General features: G+C 45.0%; 1 protein-coding gene across 1 annotated transcript in view; it reads left to right on the top strand.

Moving 5' to 3' along the window:
• The window catches only part of trim67 (tripartite motif containing 67), a 68,366-nt gene extending 42,715 nt beyond the window's left edge, over positions 1–25,651 (top strand). The window contains exons 8-10 of the mRNA XM_072498469.1: positions 10,816–11,119; positions 15,786–15,948; positions 17,613–25,651. Coding sequence (XP_072354570.1) covers positions 10,816–11,119; positions 15,786–15,948; positions 17,613–17,705 — 560 coding nt within the window. The 3' untranslated portion in view covers positions 17,706–25,651. The remainder of the gene's footprint in view (positions 1–10,815; positions 11,120–15,785; positions 15,949–17,612) is intronic.
• The last annotated feature ends 96 nt before the right edge of the window (positions 25,652–25,747 follow it).

The following is a 25,747-nucleotide window of genomic DNA, read 5'->3' as shown; positions in this document are numbered from 1 at the left end:
GTGGACCTGAAGAGATGGTCTTTCGGAGGGTTGGTGCAGACTCGGTCGGCCGAATGGCCTCCTTCTGCACGGTAGAGATTCTATGACTTGGAATGCCAAGGGGTTGGGGAGTTCTGCTTGGTGTTGGCATCATGCTATTGGAAATGACACAGGATGATTCGTTGAATGTGGAGGGTGGTGGGATTGAGTATAAGGGGAATTGCTCTGCAAGGAAGGAGTGAGAACAGAAGTGCAGGAAATGGACCAGCACACTCAAGGGCCCCGTCATCTACAGTGGGATGGGACCTTGGTTTCAGGATAAAGGAAGGCACATCAGAAACATTGGTATGGAAGGTTGCATCGTTAGAACGATGCATCAGAATTGGAGGAACTGGACTTCCGGTGACGGCGGGTGGGAGGCAGCCGCACACTGGAGGGCTCCTGTTCGGGAATAGAATTTTCGGGGTCTTAACGGCCGGTCCCAGGGGCAACGGAGGCTGCAAAAGCAGTAAGAAGGCACAGTGAGGAGAGATGTACAAGTCAGGGGAAAAAACGGCCGTGAAAAAAGAGGTTAATGAAAGTCCGCCGGGGAGTGGAAAGGTCAGCGCGGGGACTGCAAGGAAAACGGAGGCTGGGGCACCAGGGGAGGCCGCATTGCTCACAGCAGAAGAAATTACCAAGGTGATGGCCGTGGAACTTGAAAAACAGTTCACAAAGCACATGGAAGCAATGAAGAAGGAGATGGGGGCGGGATTGAAAGTGCTGGTGGAGGAGGCGATTGCCCCGGTGATGGCGGCAGTATCGAGCGCAGTGGCGGAGGTGCGGGAGCAAGGTGAGACACTGAAGGAACTGGAAGAGGCATTATCGCAGCACAGTGATCAACTCACCTCAATGGGGAAGGAACTGCGGAGGGTGATAGAGACCAACAAGGGTCTGCGAGCCAAAATGGAAGACCTGGAAAACAGATCCAGGCGGCAGAATCTGAGGATCGTGGGTCTGCCCGAAGGGCTGGAAGGCCCGAGGCCGACGGAGTATTTTGCCATGATGTTGGCAAAGCTATTGGGGGAGGGGGACGATCCCTCTCGATATGAGCTGGACCCGGCTCATAGGTCATGGAGGCCTATACCAAAGGCGAGTTGCCGAGTGAGCCGCCAAGAGTAGTAACTGTTTGTTTCCATAGGTACAGCATGAAGGAGAAGGTCCTGTGCTGGGCAAAGCAGAAGCGGGAGATGCAGTGGGCTGGAGCTGGTATACGCATATACCAGGACTTTACGGTGGAGCTAGCGAGGAGGTGGGCGGCCTTCAGCCGGGTGAAGAAGGCACTGTACATCAGCAAGGAGCAGTGCGGCATAGTATATCCAGCTCAGTTGAGGGTGACCTACAAATCCAAGGACTTTTATTTTGGGACGGCGGAAGCGGCGGAGGGGTTTTCGAAGGCAGAAGGACTGTGGCAGAATTGAGAATTGGGACCACGAGCGGGTCTGGTACCGATGTAGCCTCATGTAACTTTATTTTCTCACTGCATGTTGGTGTATGTACTAAATGAACAGACGGCTGTATATTTGGACAAGGGAGGAGTTGGGATTTTCATTTGCAATGATGGTTCTTTGGGGGCTTGGGTGGGTATGCTGGGGTTGTGTGCTGACGGTGATTTCTTGGTTTTTCCTGTGTCCGGGCAAGGGAAAGAGACCCGGGTGGGGACCTTCACGCTGGCCAGTTTAAGTCGACCAGTGAATAGGAGTGAAGTGGGGGTGGCGGGGGGGACTGCGGCCATCAGAGCCTGGTAGAACTGGTTTCGGTGAGCCTAGCCGGGGTGAAAGGTTGGGGGAAGGAACTGAGGTTTGGGGGAGGAGTTTACAAGAGGAAGTGGAAGGGAGGAATTTGTGTGTGGTGGGGGTGTGTGTGTCTACAATTCATGGGTGTCATTCACGGTACTCTTTAGAGGATTGGAAGGCGTTGAATATTGGGGTGGGGGTGGATTATATATGTCAATGGTGACCATAGGCGATTCCGGATTCCTTTTTCTTTTTCTTTTTTTTTCTCCTTGGGAGGTTTTGTTTTATTCGAGGCTTATATTGTTATGCGGGCCATTGCTTGGGGGGATGATGGGATCGTTGTTGTTAATAAGGGGATTGACATTGTATTCATTACTGTTTATTGGTGGGGTGTAAATCTTGAAGAAAATGTGAAAATGGAGAATAAAAATTTTTTTTTTTTAAAAAAGAATTGGAGGAACTGGGAGAATGTAATGGGTCCTTGCAGGGAGTGGGTTGGGAAGAAGAGTTAGCAAAGTGGTTTTTGAAGTCAGTGAGTGGATATTGGTCGATAGCCAATCCCCAGAAATGGAAATCGAGATGTCAAGGAAAGGAATGGAAGAGTTGGAGGTGGGCCATATGAATCACAGAATAATAGAAGGTGCAAGAAGGGAGGAAATTGGAAGCAAAATGTGAACTCTGTTTTCCTCTCCACAGATGCTGCCAAAAATTAAAAAGAGATAGTTAGGTTCAGGAAATTAGAAACTGTTAAGCTGGCAGAGGGACAATCATCGTTTCAGTCTGGTCATGACACACAGAACTGATTTCTTCTTTTCTCCCCTTGTCATATATTTTCCCACATCTGTGACTCTTTGGCACTCTCCGTTGTTTTAACAGTTTCCGGGCCCTAACCACCGCCTCTTCACCATGGGCATCCAATCTCTCTACACTTCCAACTCCCACCAAGATGATCAGAGGGCTTTGTATTTCTTCCTTAAACTGAAGCCAGACTAGCCGCCATCCACCATCACCCTCTTCCACCGGCAGGCTGAACTTATTTTCACATTGAAAAACTTCTCCTTTGGCTCCTTGCACTTCTCTCAAATAAAAGGTGTTGCCTTGGGAACCAATACGGGTCCTTGCTTTGCTTGCCTTTTTGTTTGACTCATGGAACTTTCCTTGTATCCCTCCCTCACTTCTTTTTCTGTTACACTGATGACGGTATTAGTGCCATTTCCTGCTTTCACCCCGACCTGGCAATTTTCATCTTTGTTTCCAATTTCCACCCTTCCCTCTCCTTTGCGTGGTCCATCCCCAACTCTTCCCTTCCTTGACTTTTGTCTCCATTTCTGAGGATAGGCTCTGGGACAAAATCCATCAAAAGCTCACTGGTTTTCCAGATACCGAACAAGATAACTAGATTCCTCTCACCATGCTTCCTAGAGGGATTCCAATCCAACCTCCCAGTTTCTCCATCTCTGTTGCATCTGTTATGAAAATGTCACCTTCCATACCGATGCTTTAGTTATATCTTTGTTTTCCCTCAACCTAGGATCCCCGCACCATTCTGACAGGAACCATGCCTGTTCCATTTCCCGCACTTTGTTCTCACATCTTCCCTTCCCTCCAGAACCATAATCCCTTTCCACACCACCAATCTCACCTTCATTGGATCATCCTCAACTATTTAGCGCAAAAACCACCAAACGTGTCTTGTGCTCCCCTTTCAGCATTCCAAAAGGGCTGTTCCATCTGTCGCATGCACACCCCTTTTTCCTTCCTGGAGCAGCTTCCCATGAAAGAGATGAAACACCTGTCCATTTGCCTCCCTCCTTCCTTCCCACCATCCAAGGTTCAAAATACTCCTTTCAGGTAAAAAGCAAATTAATTGCACACACAAATTAGTCTACATTTGATGTGGTCTCCTCTGCCTTGGGGAGAGCAAACACTTTGTGGAACACCTCCATCTAATCTACAAACATGACCCCAAACTTCCAGTTTCCTGTCACTTTAATTCTCCACCCCACTCCCATTCTTACCCCTCTGTCTCCTGTCCTGTTCCAATGAAGCTCAAACAAGTTTGAGGAACAACACCTCATCTTTTGATTAGGTCCTGTGGACTCAACATTGATTTAATCAATTTTAGATCATAATAATAACATCTGCCCACATTTATTTGTTGAATGGCAGCTGTTTGTGATGATTCTGCTATTCCCATTTACACCTCCTCTAGAACCATCTTTCGTTTCTTTACTTTTTTGTCCTTTTACGTCTCTTTTTGCCTTGCAGCACCATCTCTTTTGTCACTTAATCTTTTCTACTTTTTAACCTTATCACAGACTTTCCCTTTCATTCTTTTCCCTCTAACCCTTTTCACACCCGTTGTACTTGCATGAACCTGTTACCTCTCAAACTTCTTCCAGCTCTGACAAAAGATCATCATCCTAAAACATCATCTCTGTTTCTCTGATTTTCTGATGTCAAGACAAGGGTTTGGAATCCTTTTCTGTTTTGTCAGCTATTGTTGACTTGATCAAGCAGTGAGAATATAGCCAGACATTGAATAAAAAATGAAATAAATTAAACTGGCTTTGTTCTGCCATGATAGCATGGCTTAAACGTCACATCAGGAAACAGCCCGAATGAGCCAATGGAACTTTATTTTCCAAGGAGAATGACCTCCATGAATGTGTTTGCTCATTTGGACCAAATTGTTGACAATTTGGTGTTGGATGATAGGTTGAAACTGCCCAACTCATTTCACATACAGCTTTTACAGGCAGCAGGGAGTGGAGACTTCCACCAATCTGCGCTGGAATTGAAAAGTTTGGTCCACCTTTTGTGGAATTCTTCTGTTAACGCAGGTTCCCTATAGATTTTACCTTGTTGGTTTGGTAATCATAATGGAACTATGCTTAAAAAATAGGTGAAAAAGATGGCAGATATGGGAAAGAAATTACTCAACCTAGTTGGCATCTTCAAAGCTTATATCTACCTACTGCTGAAATACTGTTTTCTTGTTTGGCAAGACTCAGAGAAAACTCATTACCCCAGAAAAGTCAGTATAGTCTAAAGCCATGTAGATCATCGAGATGACAAAGATAGTTTGCCCCATACCAGGTTTCGTCTTCTAAACTTTTAGACAGTCAGTAATTTACAACACAATGTTACAAGTGTTTTGCTGAAAAATAAATTTGTCAAAGCTTTTTGACTTACATTCACCAGGACAATTGCAGGAATACAAATCCAAGGGAAATAACAAATTGATACTATATGCCAAGAGGGTGCTTGGTTGACAAATGGACTCTGATTGGTAGAGGTGTTGCCATGGAAAATGCACCATTTGATGGTGACTGACAGTTAAATACCAAGAAATGTTTTAAATTTAAACCAGGCAACTTGACTGTCACTTATTTTGCTGGAATGGGCATGATGTGTGTACATGTCCTTTCTGTCTGCAAAGAACATGGCATTGTGTATTGGTATATCAACATGTTGGTTTATTTGGACTTTCAGAAGGCTTTCGGCAAACTTCCACAAAAGAGTTTAGCATGGAAAATTTAAGCGCATGGGATTGGGGGTAGTGAATTGAGATGGATAGAAAACTGATAAGAAACAGAGTAGGAATAAATGGGCCTTTTTCCGAAATGCACACAGTGACTAGTGGGGTACTGCAGGGATCGGTTCTGGGACCGCAGCTATTCATAATATATATTGATGATTTAGATGAAGAAATTAAATGTAACATCTCCAAGTTTGCAGATGACACAAAGCTGGGTGGGAGGGTGAACTGTGAGGAGGATGCAGAGATCCTTCAGTGTGATGTGGACAAGCTGAGTGAGTGGGCAAATGCAAGGCAGATGCAGTATAATGTGGATAAATATGAGGTTATCCACTTTGGTAGCAAAAGTAGGAAAGCAGATTATTATCTGAATGGCTATAGATTGAGAAAGGGGAATGTACAACGAGACCTGGGTGTCCTCGTACACTAGTCGTTGAAAATAAGCATGTAGGTGCAGCAGGCGGTAAAGAAGGCAAGTGGTATGTCGGCCTTCATAGTGAGAGGTTTCGAGTTCAAGAACAGGGATATTTTGCTGCAATTATACAGGGCCTTGGTGAGACCACATCTGGTGTCTTGTGTGCAGTTTTGGTCTCCTTGTCTGAGGGAGGATGTTCTTGTTACAGGGAATTGCAGCAAAGGTTAACCAGACTTGATTCCTGGGATAGTGGGGCTGACATATGAAGTGAGATTGAGTTGGTTGTGATTACATTTGCTGGAATTTTAAAAAATGAGGGGCTGTCATAGAAACCTATAAAATTCTAATAGGACTAGACAGGGTAGAATGCAGGAAGGATATTTCCGATGTTTGGGCAGTCCAGAACCAAGTGTCACAATCAAAGGATACGGGATAAATGATTTAGGACTGAGGTGAGGAGAAATGTCTTCACCGAGAGAGTGATGAGCCTGTGGAATTCTCTACCACAGGAAACAGTTGAGACCAAAAGGTTGTGGGCACGATCTAACAGAAAAGTTTCTAAATATCATTTGTGGCGGGTTTTTCAGGGAGTGTCCAGTCGGCTCTGCACCGCTATCTAACAACACTTTTTGGGGCTCAGGGGAGTTTCTCACCGGTTTAGCCCACACTTAGAATTTTCATCGCTGGGGATCTGAACTCCGAGATCAGGCCACCATTTTGAAAGTGTGTCCCGATCTCTAAGTGACCTTGTGGGTTCCCCAAACCCCCACCCATGGACAATGTCACCCCCCACACATATGGGCATTACCCTAAACTCTCTAATGTGAGGACACCTCGCTATGGGGTCCCGGGGCCCCACTCTCTTCAGGCCACCCCATATCTCCTTGCAGTCCCCCCACTTCCAGCACCCCCCACGTCACTCCCCCAAACTACCAAAGGCACCTTTTTAATCTACCCTGCACCCCCACCCTCCTTTCATGATCATGCAGTGCCACCCTGACAGTGCTCTTGCCGGCTTGGGAGTGCCACCTGCGCACATTGGCAGTGCCAAGGTTTCCACGTTTCAGGGGGAGGGCCAAGAGGCCACCCTGTCCTATCCCTGACCACCCAGGTGCCTCCGATGCCTGGGAGACGCCCCCGGTGCCATTCCACCTGGTCCACTTTTGTGTGGACCACTACTGAACGCCGCCCGGCTGGGGACTCTCTGGGGAGGCTGTTAGATGCCGGGAGGCCGGTAGATCCGGGTGAGTAGGCCTTGGTAGGTTTGAGGCCTACTTGCGCAAGTGCGGCATGGTCCTGCCAAGTGTGGGTGGGTTCCTGATCGCGATGCCTTGCGAGACTTGGGTAGATCTCGCGAAGTGTAGTGGCTGCCGGGAAGACCGCGGGAGGCTTCACCCAGCATCTACCGGGTACGTTGTGCGCCCATTTGAATGCAACACAACTGGTAGCTCTCGACTGTATGTTTTCAAGAAGGAGTTAGAACATACAGTGCAGAAGGAGGCCATTCAGCCCATCGAGTCTGCACCAACCCACTTGAGCCCTCACTTCCATCCTATCCCCGTAACCCAATAACCCATCCTAACATTTTTGGACACTAAGGGCAATTTAGCATGGCCAATCCACCTAACCTGCACATCTTTAGAAACCCACGCAGACACGGGGAGAATGTGCAGACTCCGCACAGACAGTGACCCAGTGGGGAATCGAACCTGGGACCCTGGCGCTGTGAAGCCACAGTGCTAGCCACTTGTACTACTGTGCTGCCCTAGATATAGTTCTTGGGGCTAAAAGGATCAAAGTATATGTGACAAAGACAGGAACAGGTTACTGAGTTGGATGATCCTCCACGATCATAATGAATGGCAGAGCAGGCTCAAAGGACCGAATAGCCTCCTCCTGCTTCTATTTTTGTATGTTTCTATTTTGCAGCCGCTATTCGCAAAAGACAAGGCACAAGCCGCACTCAACCAGCCTGTTCAATATACCTCACAGTAACTCCAATTACTTTGTCCAGTGCCTCAGTAGACCACTTACTCCTTTAAGGATTCACAGACCCTGCCATTTAACAATAAATCCCCAAACAACTGTTCAGTAGCTTATTTTCCATGTTTCAAAATATCCTAATAGATTACTACTAATCAGCTTCCAATAACCTTTTCTCCACGTTTTGAAATCTGCAAGAACCCCAACTGTTGTTATGATCCTAGTTGATGTTATAACTGGACGGGAAGATCCCAGAATGGAGCGCTGGCTCAAAAGACCGTAGCTTTAACTTTTTTTTAAACAAAACATGGAGGATCAGTTTAACAACAAGGAAAAAGCATTTACTAAACATTTAAAAATTGGATTATGACACAATACACCTTTACTCCCCCCTTAGTTTAACAATTCACTCAAGTTTTAGGATTAACACGGGTCACAAAGTACATCTTAATCGACAATGGTCTCATTAGCACAAAGTCCCTTTTAAGCTTTCATGATGACTGTGGGCAAATACACGCACTCTTCTCTGAACCTAAATGAATGTTTGTGGATATCTCCTCAGAATTCGCCCAGATGATTGTCACGTGAGAGTTTCCAAACTCCACTCCCAAAAACACATTTTAAAATCTTCTTTCATAATAATGCTTTCTCTTAATGGTTTGCATTCCGAAATCCAGTCCAGATTTTACAAATGGCCCTTTTAACCCAATCTTCTGCTCTTTTAACATCAAATCCAGTCCAGGATTTTACACCACCCCCTTTTAGATTTCCTTTGTCTTAACTGTTTTAACACAACTGCTTTTACACAAAGTCGAAAGATGTACAAGTTAGGTGGATTGGCCATATCTTTTTATTAAAACAGTAAAAAATATACACAAGGCCAAATAGTGCAAACACTAATCTAGCATTGGAGAAATAGGGTACCATCCCCTCAATACCAACATACGGGGAGGGGGCCAGGATACTCTGATTATTAATCAGTTCACACCACAGTTGTACAAAAAAAAACCGGTACAAGCACTAAACTTTGCGCTGGAGAGACCAGATACCCTCGCCTCTGTACCAACAGAAGGGAAAGAATGGAGGGGTGGGGAGGGAAGGAGTTGGGGTGTTGGTGGAGGGGGGCCCAATAGTGCACTGCCTGAAATATCTACGGAGGCAGAAAAACAAAAGAACCTTCAATTATGATGTGCTAGATTCCGGGAATACCCCAGAGGAGGTGCTAAATTGCCCCCGAGTCCAAAAGATTAAGTGGGGTTACGGGAATAGGGTGAGGGCGCAGGGATAGGGTGCTCTTTTGGAGGGTCTTTGCAGACTAGATGGGCCAAATGGCCTTTTTCTGCATATGATTCGACAAAACTCCGAGATCCAGCCACTGATTTTCATAGTTATTTTAACTCTCCTTCCAGAGGCTGTAGTGAAATCTCACAAACCTGAAAAATCACTTCAGATCTCTTTTTCGCATCTTTTAAGCGCTGTCTGTCTTTACTGGACAGTGCTCTGTTCTAATACCTTTAACCTCAGACTTCTTAGAAATATTTCTTCATTTCTCTAGTTTCCTGAACTAACTGATCTTCAGATCTCTGCACTTTTTTCTTAACCATTATACCATGATGAGGCTTTTCATCTAGCAAAGCTGAGAGCGATGACACCTATCTAGCCTTCTAAATCAACTGCTTCTAACAGAGCTTTGAGAGCTGCCTTTTTCTCACTACCTATCTTCAATTGCAATCAAATTAGCTAAACTAAAACTTAAAATCTTCTCTACCTTACAAGGCCCCAGTTGCTAAGCAACCACTGTTTTTTTTTAATCCTTCATGTTGTAGCCCTCTGAGCACAATCAAAACCCAGCTGGAACTTAACCAACCCCCACACATATAAACACCTTTATCCAACATGCATCTAACTATAGGTTTTATCCTTCCAGGCACAGCAGCATTAAGTTAAAACTACTTAAAATAATACCTTATTTCTAATGTTTACCAATACATATATAATTCCCTAAAACTACCTTTGTTTTCCGAACACAATTGAGCTATTGTTACCCCTTCTCAGTATTCAATATGAATCTGAAAACTCACCTTGGAAAGAAGCAATGAAGCTTCACAGAAAGCTTGCCTGAGGAATTATAGCCTTTGCAGAGGTTCAAATGCAGATTTAGCTAATTACTGTCCTTGAAATGTGTTCAAAGATAAGATTAAGGGACAGGAGAAGATGCTTTTATTGTTCCAGTCATTCCTCTATACGTTTCATCCATTATTGTTTCCTTCCTCTTACTGTTCAAATTATTAAAGGTCAATGTGAAAGAACAAAGATATAATGAGTCAGTGTTTTCGTACAGTTAACTATTAGTGGAAGAGATTTGTGCTAATTTTGAATCCCTTATTTCAAGTTTGACCAACTTTGGACACAAATGCACATCAATTTCTTCTCATAGAAGAGCAAAGATTGCTATACCTTGAATGCATAAACTTCCCATTTACTCCTTTCAACCTTTCACAAATAAGCATGATATAGCTTTGTTTCTTTGCTCCCCTATGTTCATCTTTTAAAATAGTTTGCTTCGTGCATTGAAAATTCCCTGCAACATATAATTTACATAGCACCTAGAGAGTGGGCAAGTAGCCCAATCACAGGACACTGCCCATATTGCCAAATAATAGATTGCTGGAGCCGTGACATATTTAAAGGATAACTAAAGTAATATTCTGCTAGTTCCCTCATTGCATAGTAAGGAAAACACCACCCAGCATAGCACTAACCTTATCAATCAGGTTAGAATTTGGATTTTTAATACTTTTTATGGGGTGGGGGGCTATCGGTGACCTTGACATCCGTGTTCTGGGCAAGAATATAATCAATCAGGCTTTCCACGCCTGCATTCCATCCAGTGACAGCTTGCTGGAAAGTTGGGGTGCCCCCAAAAGGCGGGGTGCCCCCCACCCCTCCATCCGTCCCATTCAATTCAAAACCTCTGGACTAGCCTGCCATACACACTTGCTAAGCTCAAGTAAATAGTGGCCACCTTGCATTGTTCCTCAGGGAAGGAGGGACTGGGATAGAAGTATGGGGATCTGACAGAATATGTCGCCCATTATTGCTGTTGTATTATTCCATTTCAGTGGCTTGGTTCACCTTTGATCCCACTTCTGCCCATCCGGATATCCTTTTATCTAATGATAACCTGACTGTTACATGTAATAGCTACGATGATCGTGTGGTGCTGGGATCTGTCGCACTGTCCAAAGGAGTCCATTACTGGGAACTGTCTGTTGACCGCTATGATAACCATCCTGACCCTGCTTTTGGAGTGGCAAGAATTAATTTAGTAAAGGATATGATGTTAGGCAAGGATGATAAGGCCTGGGCCATGTATGTCGACAACAACCGCAGCTGGTTTATGCACTGCAATTCCCACACAAATAGGTAAGTGGTTCATTTTGTGACTTTACACTATTTACAAAATCTTCAGTAACCTAACCACCCTTTCAGCTGAGCGAAAGAAAATTCTCAGCTGGTGCAGTGGATTAATGACCAAATTACTGAATGAAAATGAAAAACACCGCTTTTTGGAAGTTTTTAATTTGTTCTTGGGATTTGCTCAGCGATTGTTTCCGTAAGGGCATTAGAAATCAACCACATGGTCGGCTTGGGCTGTGCATCGACCAGATTGAGTAACGCTGGGATGATTCCTTCCCGGAAGTTCACTAATTAACTAGTTTAGTGGTTTGTTTTCAACAATTTTGGACTTTAATTGGGCGCAACCTAACCAAATTGGAACAGAGACCCATGACAAGTGCATTTAGCCGAGCATTTCCCAGAGTTCGCAGCGCCGAGAAACACCACGCTGTCTATTGGGACACAGTTTTAATTTGCAGCCTCGCCAAGGTTGCATTTAGTCCCGCCTCTGCTCGCATGATCTCCGAACCCACTCCTCCCCCAAAACCCCAAGGAGATGGGGGGAGGGGAGGGGGGGGGGGGGGGGTCCTCCACACCCAACCTCACACAAGCAGGGCACCCCCATGCCTGATCCTGGGCATAGAAAAAATGTCAGCCTGGCACTCTGGCTGTGCCCCTGCCAGCTAGAACCTGGCAGTTTCCCTGAAAGCTATCCGTGCCATTGGGTACCTTTGCAGTGCATCCAGGTGGCACTGCCAGGGTGCCAGTGCCAAGGTGCCTGGGTGACACCAGCAGTGCCAGGGTGCCACCCTGCCCAGAGGGCAAGCACCCGGGGGCCACCGATCCTCTGGGAGACCCCGGCAAGTATTGTTTCGTCTGATCCCCGTTTTGGAGGACCAGCACTGAACAGCGCTCGCCCGAGGTCTCCGAGGCAAAGGGGTTAGATCCCATGTCTTGGGCAGATCAGGGAAGTGCATATTAGAGTGAGACTAGCTGTCTCACTCTAATATACAGATTTGCAGCATAGTGATCCTGCCCACAAGGGCCGGGATTCAGATCGTGATGTCTCGTGAGATCGCGGTAGAGGGATCTCCTGGCATCTACTGGCCACACCGCTTTTCAGGCATAACATGGCCGGTAGATCACGCCCATTGTCTTTTCTCAATCCCTCAAAATACCAGCTTTATTGAATTCAATTTCACAGCTTACTATGGTGGGATTTAAAGTCAAAATGTCTGAATTGCTAGTCCAATACCATACATGACCATAGCCCTTCATCAGAATCCTAGTTGCAGTGAATATCTTGGGCTGGGTCAGCACTTTACCCGGCACACCCACGTCCATGTCATCATATTTAACAAGGTTGGGCTGCACTGTTTCTCATCCACCGCGGTCGGGTTAGGAGGTGGCGACCACTCTCTGCATGTCTATGGAGTTGAGGATTATCATGTCTGATCTGTCATGATCTCATTGAATGGTGGAGCAGACTCAATGGGCTGAATTGCCTACTTCTGCTCCATCGTCTTATGCTCTTATAGACATGCTACATTGAGGGCAACCTGAACTCAGGTTGTGCCTGACTTCTGATAGTCTGTGTGCTTTTCAATCATTATTGTTTTTTTGATAAACAATTTTATTAAGACATTTTGGGACAATAAACAACAACAATATAAAACAGTGTGCAAAAAACAATCATTATAATGCAAGACAACCAGCTCCCCTCCTACAAGGACCAGCCTAACTACCCCCCTAATCTACGTTACCCTAACCCCCGCACCCCCTCCCGCTGATGATTAATTTCCTGTGAAGAAGTCAATAAATGGTTGCCACCTCTGAGCGAACCCTGACAGTGACCCTCTCAAAGCGAACTTAATTTTCTCCAGACCGAGAAAACTCGCCATATCTGATACCCAGGCCTCCGACTTCGGAGGTTTTGAGTCCCTCCATGCCAGCAGAATTCGTCACCGGGCTACCAGGGAAGCAAAGGCCAAAACGTCAGCCTGTCTCCTCCTGGACTCCCGGGTCCTCCGAAACCCCAAAAATAGCCACCTCTGGACTCATCACCACCCCTGTTTTCAGTACCCGGGACATTACATCCGCAAACCCCTGCCAGTACCCCTTGAGTTCTGGGCATGCCCAAAACATGTGGACATGGTTCGCCGGCCCTCGCGATCATCTGGCGCACCTGCCCTCCAATCCGAAAAATTTACTCATCCGAGCCACTGTCATGTGGGCCCAGTGGACGACCTTGAATTGAATCAGGCTGAGCCTGGCGCATGTTGCGGTCGCGTTTACCCTACTCAACACCTCCGCCCATAAGTCCTCTTCCATCTCACCCCCGAGCTCCTCTTCCCACTTAAGCTTCAGCTCCTCGGTCTGTGTCTCCTCTGCTCCCACAAGTTCCTTATATATAGCCGAGACCCTCCCCTCCCCCACCCATCCATTGGACACTACCCTGTCCTGGATCCCCCTAAGTGGCAGGCGTGGGAAGGATGGAATCTGTCTGCATAGAAAGTCCCACACCTTCAAGTACCTGAAATCATTCCCTCTCGCCAGCCCAAATTTCTCCTCTAATGCCCTCATGCTCGGGAAGCTCCCTTCCAAGAACAAATCCCCCATCCTCTCAATCGCAGCCCTCCGCCATGTTCGGAACCCACCGTCCATATTCCCCAGGGCAAACCGGTGATTGTCGCAAATTGGGGACCAAACCGATGCTCCCACTCCCCCCACATGCCTTCTCCATTGGCCCCAGATCCGCAAAGTCGCCACCACTATAGGGCTGGTGGAGTACTGTGCCGGCGGGAGCGGCAGTGGCGCCGTGACCAGGGCTGCCAAACTGGTGCCCCTGCACGAAGCGGCCTCCATTCGACCCCACATCCCCCATCCACTTCCTTATCATAGTTGGCCGCCCAGTAGTAGTTACTAAAGTTTGGCAGCGCCAGCCCCCCTTCCCCTCGATTCCTCTCGAGCATCACCCTCTTCACCTGCGGGGACTTTCCCGCCCACACAAATCCCATAATCATTTTATTAACCTTCTTGAAAAAAGACAGAAGAATGAAAATGGGGAGACACTGGAAGACGAACAGGAATCTCGGGAGGATTGTCATTTTAACCGTCTGCACTCTCCCCGCTAGTATCAGTGGGAGCGCATCCCACCTCCGGAACTCAGCCCTCATTTGCTCCACCAATCGAGACAAGTTCAACTTGTGCAGACGGCCCCAGTCCCGCGCCACCTGTATCCCTAAGTATCTAAAGCTGTCCCCTACTAGCCTGAACGGCAGCCCCCTCAACCTACCCTCCTAGCCCCTTGCCTGGACTACAAACAACTCACTCTTTGCCATGTTCAGTTTGTACCCCAAGAACCGGCCGAATTCCTTCAGGACCCCCATGATTTCATTCATCCCAGCCACTGGATCCGTGATGTATAAGAACAGGTCGTTGGCGTACAATGAAACTCTGTGTTCCACCCCCCCCAACCCCACCCCCCTGTACCAGCCCCTTCCAAACCCTAGACGCTCTCAGGGCAATTGCCAGCGGCTCTATTGCTCACGCAAACAGCAGTGGGGAGAGGGGACACCCCTGCCTTGTCCCACGGTACAGTCTGAAATAATCAGATGTCGTCCTATTTGTCCTCACACGCCTCCGGAGCCTGGTACAACAGTTTGATAAAGCCCTCCCCGAACCCAAAACGTCCCAGCACCTCCCATAGATAGTCCCACTCAACCCAGTCGAAAGCCTTCTCGGCATCCATTGCCACAACTACCTCTACCTCCTTACTCTCCGGGGGCATCATAACCACATTCAGCAGCCTTCTTGGGTTGGCCACCAGCTGCCTGCCTTTGCCGAACCCGGTTTGATCTTCCATAATGACGTCTGGCACACAGTCCTCAATCCTAGCCTCCAAGAGCTTGGCCAGCATTTTAGCATCTACGTTGAGCAGAGAGATCGGCCTATAGGACCCACATGCCTCCGGGTCTTTGTCCCGTTTCAATATCAGGGAGATGGTGGCCTGTGACATCGTCGGGGGTAAAACCCCTCTGTCACTTGCCTCATTAAAAACCCTAACCAGCACCGGCCCCACTATCTTGGAGAACTTTTTGTAAAACTCCACCGGATACCCATCCGGCCCCGGGGCTTTACCCGATTGCATGGCCCTCAAGCCCCTGAATATTTCTTCGGTCCTGATCGGGGCCCCCAACCCGTCTACCAGTTCCCTGCCCACTTTTGGGAAGGTCAGACCATCGAGAAAGCGCCTCATCCCCTCCAGCCCCGGAGCGGGTTCCGAGGTGTAAAGCTTACTGTAGAAGTCCCTAAACACCTTGTTCAGCCCCGCCGGATCCCCTACCAAGTTTCCGCCCCCGTCTTCAATCATTATTGGTTGCATTGAGCTGTTTTCCTGCCAAGGACTCAAAGGGCATCACTGCCAGTTAATAAGAAGAGGTAGTACTGGGAGGAGGATAGTATCAGCTAGAATCATATTTTTTTGTAGTTCCTTTGATACGCCCTCATGAACACCAGATTGAAAACCCCTAATTGCATAGTGTTTGTCTTTTTTTCAAATTGGCACATTTTTCTCTTTCAATTGTACGCCACTCAATGCCGTGTAGCAATGTAATTATCAGATGAGAAAGTTGCTTAATATCAAAACAAGTTATGTTGGCTTGAATAGAATATTCTTTTTTACATATTCCAGGACAGAAGGTGGGATTTGTAAAGGTACAACAATTGGAGTTCTCCTGGACCTAAACAAACATATCCTCTCATTTTACATCAATAATGTGCAACAAGGCCCTGTAGCCTTTGAAAACTTGGAAGGCATATTTGTTCCTGCTATCAGCATTAATAGGAATGTCCAGGTAAGATTGGATCACGATGTAAGATGTGTCTTCATGGACTCTCTTCATGTGAACAGTACCACTTGCTGCAGTGCTGGGCAACCTGTGGCCCATTTGGATTCTGAGTGCAGTGCTGCACACAAGTCCAGGTAATTCATTCCTGGGCTGTCCTGACTACAACTCTTAGATAGTATACAGTTGTCGAACCCTGGAAATCCAGGCCACAATACCCAATTAACTTGGTCCAATTATAGCTTCAGTTTCTTACTCACTGGCCTGCCCTGTTTGAATTGTGCGTACTTGGGCTGAGAAATGGGATACCCTCCCTCCCTCCCTCACGCTCACTCTCCCTCCCTCACGCTCACTCTCCCTCCCTCACGCTCACTCTCCCTCCCTCACGCGCACTCTCCCTCACTTACGCAAGCTGTCCCTTCCTTGTGCACTCTTCCTCACTCCCACCCACCCACCTGCACTCTCTTCCTCCCTCCCGCCCACCCGCACTCTCTTCCTCCTCCCGCCCACCCGCACTCTCTTCCTCCCGCCCACCTGCACTCTCTTCCTCCCGCCCACCTGCACTCTCTTCCTCCCGCCCACCCGCACTTTCTTCCTCCCTCCCGCCCACCCGCACTCTCTTCCTTCGTCCCGCCCACCCACATTCTCTTCCTCCCTCCCGCCCACCCGCACTCTCTTCCTCCCGCCCACCCGCACTCTCTTCCTCCCGCCCACCCGCACTCTCTTCCTCCCTCCCGCCCACCTGCACTCTCTTCCTCCCTCCCGCCCACCCGCACTCTCTTCCTCCCTCCCGCCCACCCGCACTCTCTTCCTCCCTCCTGCCCACCCGCACCCTCTTCCTCCCTCCCGCCACCCGCACTCTCTTCCTCCCTCCCGCCCACCCGCACTCTCTTCCTTCGTCCCGCCCACCCACATTCTCTTCCTCCCTCCCGCCCACCCGCACTCTCTTCCTCCCGCCCACCCGCACTCTTCCTCCCGCCCACCCGCACTCTTCCTCCCGCCCACCCGCACTCTCTTCCTCCCGCCCACCCGCACTCTCTTCCTCCCGCCCACCCGCACTCTCTTCCTCCCGCCCACCCGCACTCTCTTCCTCCCTCCCGCCCACCCGCACTCTCTTCCTCCCTCCCGCCCACCCGCACTCTCTTCCTCCCTCCCGCCCACCCGCACTCTCTTCCTCCCTCCCGCCCACCCGCACTCTCTTCCTCCCTCCCACCTGCACTCTCTTCCTCCCTCCCACCCGCACTCTCTTCCTCCCTCCCACCCGCACTCTCTTCCTCCCTCCCACCCGCACTCTCTTCCTCCCTCCCACCCGCACTCTCTTCCTCCCTCCCACCCGCACTCTCTTCCTCCCTCCCACCCGCACTCTCTTCCTCCCTCCCACCCGCACTCTCTTCCTCCCTCCCACCCGCACTCTCTTCCTCCCTCCCACCCGCACTCTCTTCCTCCCTCCCACCCGCACTCTCTTCCTCCCTCATATGCTCTCACTCTTCCTCCTTCCCTCACAGCACTAATTTCCTCCCATGCGCACTCTCGTCCTCCCTCCCTCGTGTGCGCTCCCTGACACGCCTGCTTTCTTCCTTCCTTGCGCATGCTCTCCCTCCTTTCCTCATGCGCGCTCTCTTCCTCCTGAATTTACTGGGGCCATGTTTTAAAATGCATTTTTCTTCCAACAGGTGACTCTACATACAGGATTGGAAGTTCCAAATCATATCAAACAAGGAAAATCCTCATTATCCTGTAGTCCCAACAGCAAGTCTAAGTATTGACTACCAACAAACAGGCAGTCTGTACACGTATAAAATGTTTAATCCAAAACTCCCAATCCCATATATAGAAAACCGATCACAAAACCTTAAAATAAAAACTACAATTCCTGTAATTACAACTAAACCTCAGTTACATCACACTAGTGAGCCATGACACTCGAGAACATTTCAGCAGAGTAACATTCAGAACTGTTTTCATTACTAACAGTTTTTAATGGTATGTATTCTAACTTGTGTTAGAAAAGCTGGAAGGGTTATGACTAAATGGGCTCCAGTTTCATAGCAAAATACTTTGTAAGTAGCAGTCGTACAACAATCTCTAACTGTTACCTTTTTATAAAGAAATGTACCTCAGATTGTGAGACCATAATATTTTTTCAGGTGTACAACATGAAAACTGGTTGGACGTATTTGGATAAAAGGAATTTGTTTATTTTTGGTAGCAAGAGACATTATTTAAATGGCAAGCTATCCCCATACCTCAAAATCAAACCAGATAATTGAAAAAATTTGACCAAATGGAACAAGTGCGCATCGGTTGATGGACAGACGTGGGACACTGGCATTTGACCTGGTTAGTTAGTTAGCCTTGCTGCCTCACACCACCAGGGACTTTGCTTCGATTCCGGCTTTGAGTGACTGGTTTCCGCCCATGGTCCACAGATGTGCAGGTTAGGTGGGGTTACGGGGATAAGGCAGGAGAGTGGGCCTAGGTAGTGTTCTTTTGGAGTGTTGGTGCAGATTTGATGGGGCGAATGGCCTCCTTCTGCACTGTAGGGATTCTGTGGAAAGATTCTGTGCACTTTGGGGAGTCCTGCCATTCTATAAAATGGCAGTGCCCTGGCATGCTGCACGCTATCCATGAAGCAGATGATTAACCAGTTTGCCACAGCAACCAGTGCATCTAGGACTTGCTGAATGCATCTGTGCACAGCTGATTGACAACAGCTAGTGATGTCCTCAGTGACTACCTAGAATAACTTCCTAACAAATATATGCCCAGCCAGTGGTGTTTACACTGCAGGCGAATCCAGTCTGCCTTCCTCCTTCAGTAAAAACCTGAAGGAAAATCACGTGTGCCCTCTTTTAAAATGAGGCAGTGGAGTAAAGATAAAAATCCCGTAGCAAAGGTTTATCTAGGAGAAATAAAGCAAACAGACAGTCTAGAAAAGAGAGGGTTGTCTGTGTACAATGTCCTTCCCGTAAGCACATAGTTTAATCTCCCAGAGGCTGACCCAGGAGCGGAGATGGGAGGAAAGAATGCCTGCCAGAGCATCAGTCCTTGAGACCAGGGCAAAGTGCATGTATAGAGGTTATCTTGTACATGGGATGGGGGGATAGGGACGTTTGTGGAGGAAATAGGAGGGGAAATTATTTTTTTCCAAACATGTTTGGGGTAACCTTCAATTTCAGCAGGCAGCTTGTGATGCCTCTCTCCCATTTCCCTTTAATGATCAAGAACTATATATAATCAAATAATATTGTGTTCACATTATCTCTTTAATGAAAAGCAAATATTTAAAAAGTTGATTCTGTTTGAGTGCCAGGACTAATGTTTCTGAAGCTACGCAGCCTGCACTTCTTCAATGCAAACTGTGACATAGTTACTTTGACTTTTGCCAAAACAGATATAGCTGGTTATTAAATTAATGAACCAGCTTTATGCTGGTCTGTACTGACATCCTTACATCATTGATCTATGTAATCTTAATTCACTTTTCTGATTGCTGAGGTGGTATCCTCATTTCTGCCTTTGCCAATACAAGTATTTTCGTTGATGAAGGACATTGGTGTTAACGCAGCTGAATGGGAAAATCCCAAACCTGGTGCAAATTCTCCAGGAGCAGAGAAGAAGGCACATGTGCCTGTGCGTCTGCTGAGCATCTTCTAGAGGCTGGTGCAGATCAGAGTGAACAAACACCTTGTATCTCCCTGCCTAGTCTTGGTCTGTGAGTGATCTAAAGGACTTTTATGAAATTAAAAATTCAGATTGAAACATTTTCGCACCAAAATCAATGCACTTATTTCTTTTTCAGTTTGATATATAAAGTATTTACAATATGGGAAGAGAGTTTATGGAAAATAATATGCAAGAAAAGTCTTGCAAATCTGTATGATGGAAGCTAAATGTTGAAGGTTGTAAATTTAATAGATCTGTTTTGTGATAGTGTTAGCGTCTGTTTTGCTAATGTATCATTTTGTTCGGTTCCAAAGGTAGCAGACACCAGAAGTGTTTAAAGTGCTGTGGAAGATTGTTGCTTTGCATGTATAGGTGACAGAATTTTCCAATGTTTGTGGATATTTCCTTGATTATGCACTTTGGTGGCACTATTTAATTTAGTGATGTTCAAAATTTAGAAAAAGGTTTTAAATAGAATTATGTAAAAATTTTAAGTAAAAATTGTCACCGTTCGCCAAGGTGATCAGACCTTGTGTAAATAATAATACTGTTCATGGCCAATCATGTTACAGCATTGGCGCTGCCAACTTTTACTCCCATGATCAGTCTGCATTCTAAAGACTTGAGGGGCAGATTTTTCACAGGAGTTCTTACCATTTCCTGCAGAACATCAATGGAAACCCAGGAAAAAGAGCAGAGACAGTCACTTATGCAAGGTTGAGACAGGAGATCGGGAAAACTATGTAGTGTATTCTACACCTTGGCCAATTTCCAAGAAGCAACATTCCCTCCACAACCCACTCTGCCAACCCACAGGTTTGCCTGTGCTTCCTTTGCCAGGTGATGCAGCTAAAACCTGCAAGTTCCCCACTTTGAGGAAGTCCTCGGGCATGGCAGCTAGTCAAAACATTGATGTTTTGTATGTATAGCGGCCCTATACTTGGTGAGATCTTTTTTTGTGTGGGAAATGTCATCCTTTTGGCGGACAGTGCAAATTCTAATCCCTTTAAGGTTAATCTGCAGAATTCTGTTATGATTGTCTATTTTAAAACTGATTTCATGGAGATGTGCAAAAACAAAAGGAAATATTCACTGTACTTTATTCCTTAGGATTTATTTTTTTCTGCCAACAAGACTGCATTTTCCTTGTTAATCAAATTATGAATACTGCGTGCTAAAAGTTTGAAATGCATATTCCTCGTATTGGAGCAATTCTGCTTATAAGTTAATTAAGAGCCGTTGAATGAGTGTGTCAGCTTGCACAGTGAGTTACAGCTTTATTTGTGAGTTAGTAAGTTGTGAGTTTAATCCGCATTTGAGTGGATAACCCAGTCCAACACTGGTGAGGCCATGGATTTGATGATGAACCCAGAGCAGGAAGGTCAACGCACCTCCTTAAACCCAGTACCGCTAAAAGAACAGAATGACTGGTCATTCATTGATTTCATTGCTATTTGTGGGATTTTGCTGTGCAAGGTGGCTGTTTATATAAAAGCAAATGTTGTTTACCAGAAAGAGAAAAATTATCCCAAAGAGTGTCCTGACCTGTAATCTCAATGACACTTCAGATTCAAATGCTACGGTTCATCATTAAACTCAGTTTAGACTTGCTGCAAAGTCGCTCGTGGTCTTCATATAGTGCGGAATTACTTCTAGGAATGACCCCAAAGCTTTGTCACCTTTTGTATCATCTTCCTGTTTTTTGTCTGATAGCAAGTTATCTCTGAATTGTTGCATGTGAAACAACAGGAGACAAATTTAGCAGAATGTTTTTTTTTCCTTTGCCAGAAACGAGTCCTTCCTCCGATCTCCAGAATACCTTGTACATTAGATCAGAAAGAACCAAGATCACTCAACTCAGAAGTGGAGGTTCACAAACACCCTGGAATTGAGTAGTACCCATTTAAACGTGCCTCCCTGCAGGAAGGGGATTCGTCATTTGAGTCAATTTGTCCACTTTGCTAGATTTCTGATAACCAAATTATTGAACTATTTATTGAATATTTTAGATCAGGATATTCCCTCATATTTGGTGGATGACCACTGGAAATTTCACAGCCTTCCACGGATTAGTCCTCTAACATTAATTAAATAATATCTGTACAGTGAAACTATTCACAGCAAGTGTGACTACCTACCACCCCCCCCTTTGGTGTGGCTGCTATCTTGAATTACCAATTCACATGTCTGTTCCAGAGTTTCCCTCAAATTCAGTGGGCACCCTCAAAGGTGAACTGCATGGTCCCTGAAATCTGGAGTATCCCTTTGCTGCCCTATATCGATTAAATGATAGCACGATCCTGGGTCACAACGAACACTGTCAGTGGTGTTAGCAGGCCATCCATCAAAAATAGGACCAGGTGGAAATAAAGAAAGGCATGCATTTTACAGCCCTTTCCACAACTTCCAAGCATCCTTACATTAAACAAATTAATTACTTTTGTTGTGTTTGAAATGTAGCCAATTTGTGCACAGCCTGCTCCCACATAAGATAAATGACCAGATCTTCTTCATTTTAGGTGTGGGTTGAAGTATAAATGTTGGCCTGGATAAAACTGGAAACATAGTATATATACAGGATCGTAGTTTTTATAAATAGGGATTATAGAGTATAAAAACAAAAATCATTGTTTAGGCCACAGCTGGAACATTTTGTCCAGTTTTGGTGCCTTAAAGATTCATACCAGGGATGAGAGGCATTGGGTAGGAGGGATACAAGAGGTTTTTTTTCATTGGAACAAAAAGTACTTAAGAGGATATTTGAGAGGAGTTTATAATTATGAAAGGTTAAGTTAATAGGAAGAACTATTTCTATGGTCTATGAGTACATAAAGGAGGGCGGCATGTGGCACAGTGGTTAGCACTGGGACGGAGGCGCTGAGGACCCGGGTTCAAAACCTGGCCCTGGGTCACTGTCCGTGTGGAGTTTTCATATTCTCCCCATGTCTGCGTGGGTTTCACCCCCACAACCCAAAAATGTGCTGGTTAGGTTAATTGGCCACGTTAAATTGCCCCTTAATTGGAAAAGAAAAATAATTGGCTACTCTAAATTTATTTAAAAAAAGAGAGGGTATAGAAGTTGTGAGTCATAGAACAAAGGGAGAGGGTAAAAGATTTGAGTGGTGGAACAAAGGGTAGGAGTTATTTCCTTATGCAGGAAAGTGTTAGAATAATCAGAATAAGTGGTGGAAGCAGGTTCATAAAAGGGAAATGGGTGAAAATATAAACAAGGAGAATATGACTAAATCTCAATCTCTTTCAGAGAATCAGCACACGCATTCTCCTGTGTTGTCACATTTTATTCTTCGATTCCATAATTTGAAGAATGAAGTTCCTGTGAGGTTCAGAACCCTTTATTTTACCATTTTGGCCATACCTTGGGAATGTATTCAACTTCAGTGGATATTGTGTGAATGAAGTCCAGTGATTAATTGATGAAAAACACATCAGTTAAACACCAGGATAATTCTCTACAATTGTTTTTTTGAAATCCTTTCTTGTGAAGATTTTTTCCCCTCGGCACTTTAACATAAAATTAATGGTGTGGTTAAACTGCAATTTTCAAACTGGTTGCAGCAAAGTATTATTTACATGAGAAGTGTTGTGACGAGCTAGCAATCCAAAGCATTAGGTCGTGGCTCCTCACAAGAAACCTTTCCTGCTTACACAAAATAAATCATTGACGGACTTGGAATGCAGAAATCACAAAATGTAGGTTTTTAAATTTCATTCTCCATGAAGAGAGTTCATTTTGTGAACCTATTTTAAAATGCAATTTCCTTAAAGCAGGGCTGCTAAACTCTTCATTGACGAGTATGAAAACGCAAGATTTTTAAACAAGTAAAATTGTCAAATTTTTAATATCGCAATTTATTTTGTAACAAAGTATGTTTTTAATGTATTGTTATAAATTATGAGCAGACCATTTTATGTATTTACAAACTATTTGTAATCTGTATTACCTGTTTTAAAATAAAAAGCACGTTATGCAGCAGGATAGACAGCACCAACAGGTACAGTGGCATTGTTTACCAGCTGAACCACTGCCAGCCTTTATAATGATGAATACACACTTCTCTGAACATGATGTTTACTATACAATGGTGTTTGCTAAACTCAAAATATAAAGATTGTAATGCAAAGTTTTATGTAATAGTGTAATCTTAATGAAGCAGTATTATACAAATGCATTTGGAATCTTTACGGATTTCAGTTAGTGTTAATGTTGACTATTGTTGATCTTTGCAGTCACCCAGTTCTGGGTACAGCTCAAATACGAATGGAGGATGATAAATCGATAATATTCCAATGCATTCTCATTTAGGTGAAGGTTTAATAACTCTTTACTGTTCACTGGTATCATTTCCCCTTTTTCTTTTCTTGTGCTATGCACCTTAAGCATTTGGCTATAGGCATTTACAGCTGGTCGCTTATTGATACTTGTTTAAAACACCAGATTTTAATAAGGAATGTTTATTTTAGCATTTTAACTGTTAAGTATTACAAAAGTGTTGCACCGATAACGGTGCTGGTTATTTATGTTTATTTAAATGTTACCATTTTAAAACTAGGTTTATAGTAGCCTCATCATGGAATAGGAAACTATCTATTCACTGGCAGGCTTAGTAATACCAGATACAGTGGAAGTTCTGGCAACTCCCTGCCTATGCTTATTGGCCTTGAGTGCAAGATAACCTGGCTCAACTACAGCTGTTAAAACTACGTGGCACCATTTTTTTAACGTTTAGAAATGTCAATTAAAGAGCTTAAAATTGCTTCATCTGGAAAATTAGATTGAATGCAATAAAGTCCCCACTCAGAATTTCCCCCAAATGAAATCAGCAATTTACATGGTGGATGCTGAATTCACACAGGCACTTTGCTGAAACTCTAACCATAGGCTTCCTTTTGGAAAAATCCCACTATTCATAATGAAATAATTTAGGTAGAATATAATGACAAATGATCCCATTAGCTAACAGTTAAATGCAGTGACTTAGAAGACCCTTCTTTAAAAGTGCATAGCTTGCTCCCTATTAAAAGTACTGGACCATGTCCTTAACTCAAATGTTTGATGTTTGTTATCCATAATCATGTGCCCTGTACAGTGCAGCATGTACAGTACTTCCTGCATGTTTACTTTTTAGAATAACATTTACATGTTGATTTGATTATGTTCATCTTGACAAGGCGTAACTGTATACACTTCAATCTCAAGTTGGAAGCTGGTTAAGCACAGTGCCTGTGTGAGGGTCATCTGCCAACATGGACTTGTGCTTCTCTCAAACAACTTAACTATCTGGATGTACCATTTTCGCTTCTTTCTTTCATTGAAAGGGTCAGTAATTTAAGCACATTCAAATTACATTTATTTTTCACTGTTTCTGAAGTGGAATGTGTTTTTTTAAAACAAAGTATTTATGATAATATATTGTTTTATGCAGCTTTAAATTGCATCTCTGCAGCATAGAAACTATAGATTTGGAGGAGCAGAATTAAGTTGCCGTCAAACTGAGTAATAGCCTCTTGCACAAATAACATCTGAGGCAGCTAGGACATTCATGAAATACCTTCCCATGCAGATGGAAATTCCTGAAATTGAGAGAGCACAATAATTGTCTTTTTAAGAAAGTACAATTCAGTACTGTGTTTTGTATTTTACCTTCATTGACTTGAGGATGCTCCAAGTCACACTGAAGTTAGAAACCAATGAGCTCTTCCCACTAAGGATTCCATCTATTGTATTAAAATCTCGTTAAATGAGAATCCAGTCATCAGGAACCTTAGCGGCTGGTCCGCTGATTCTTTTTGTTGCGACTAGTGGATATTTCCTCAGAACTCCCTTTTTTATGTATGATGGATAGTTTGATATTAATTTCCGTTTTTATACATAATATTCTGTTAGTCTACTCAATGCTCTCAAACTAGGTAATACACAAACATAGTGAATGTCTGTCTTGTATACTTACAGTTGCATGTTGATGTGCCAAAAATAGTGTGTAGTCTGTATAAATGTTAATTGAATAAATCTGGTTGTTACAATTCACATTGACTCAAGTTTCATTACAGAATTGAGATTTACAAAGTAGGACATTTCCAGAGATGTAATACTCAGGAAAACAGGTATTGAAAGACCATTGTC

The sequence above is a fragment of the Scyliorhinus torazame genome, chromosome 4, assembly GCF_047496885.1.
Source record: "Scyliorhinus torazame isolate Kashiwa2021f chromosome 4, sScyTor2.1, whole genome shotgun sequence".
NCBI lineage: Eukaryota > Metazoa > Chordata > Chondrichthyes > Carcharhiniformes > Scyliorhinidae > Scyliorhinus > Scyliorhinus torazame.
The sequence above is the reverse complement of the archived record's forward strand: the minus strand, read 5'-3'. Positions and strand labels throughout refer to the sequence as shown.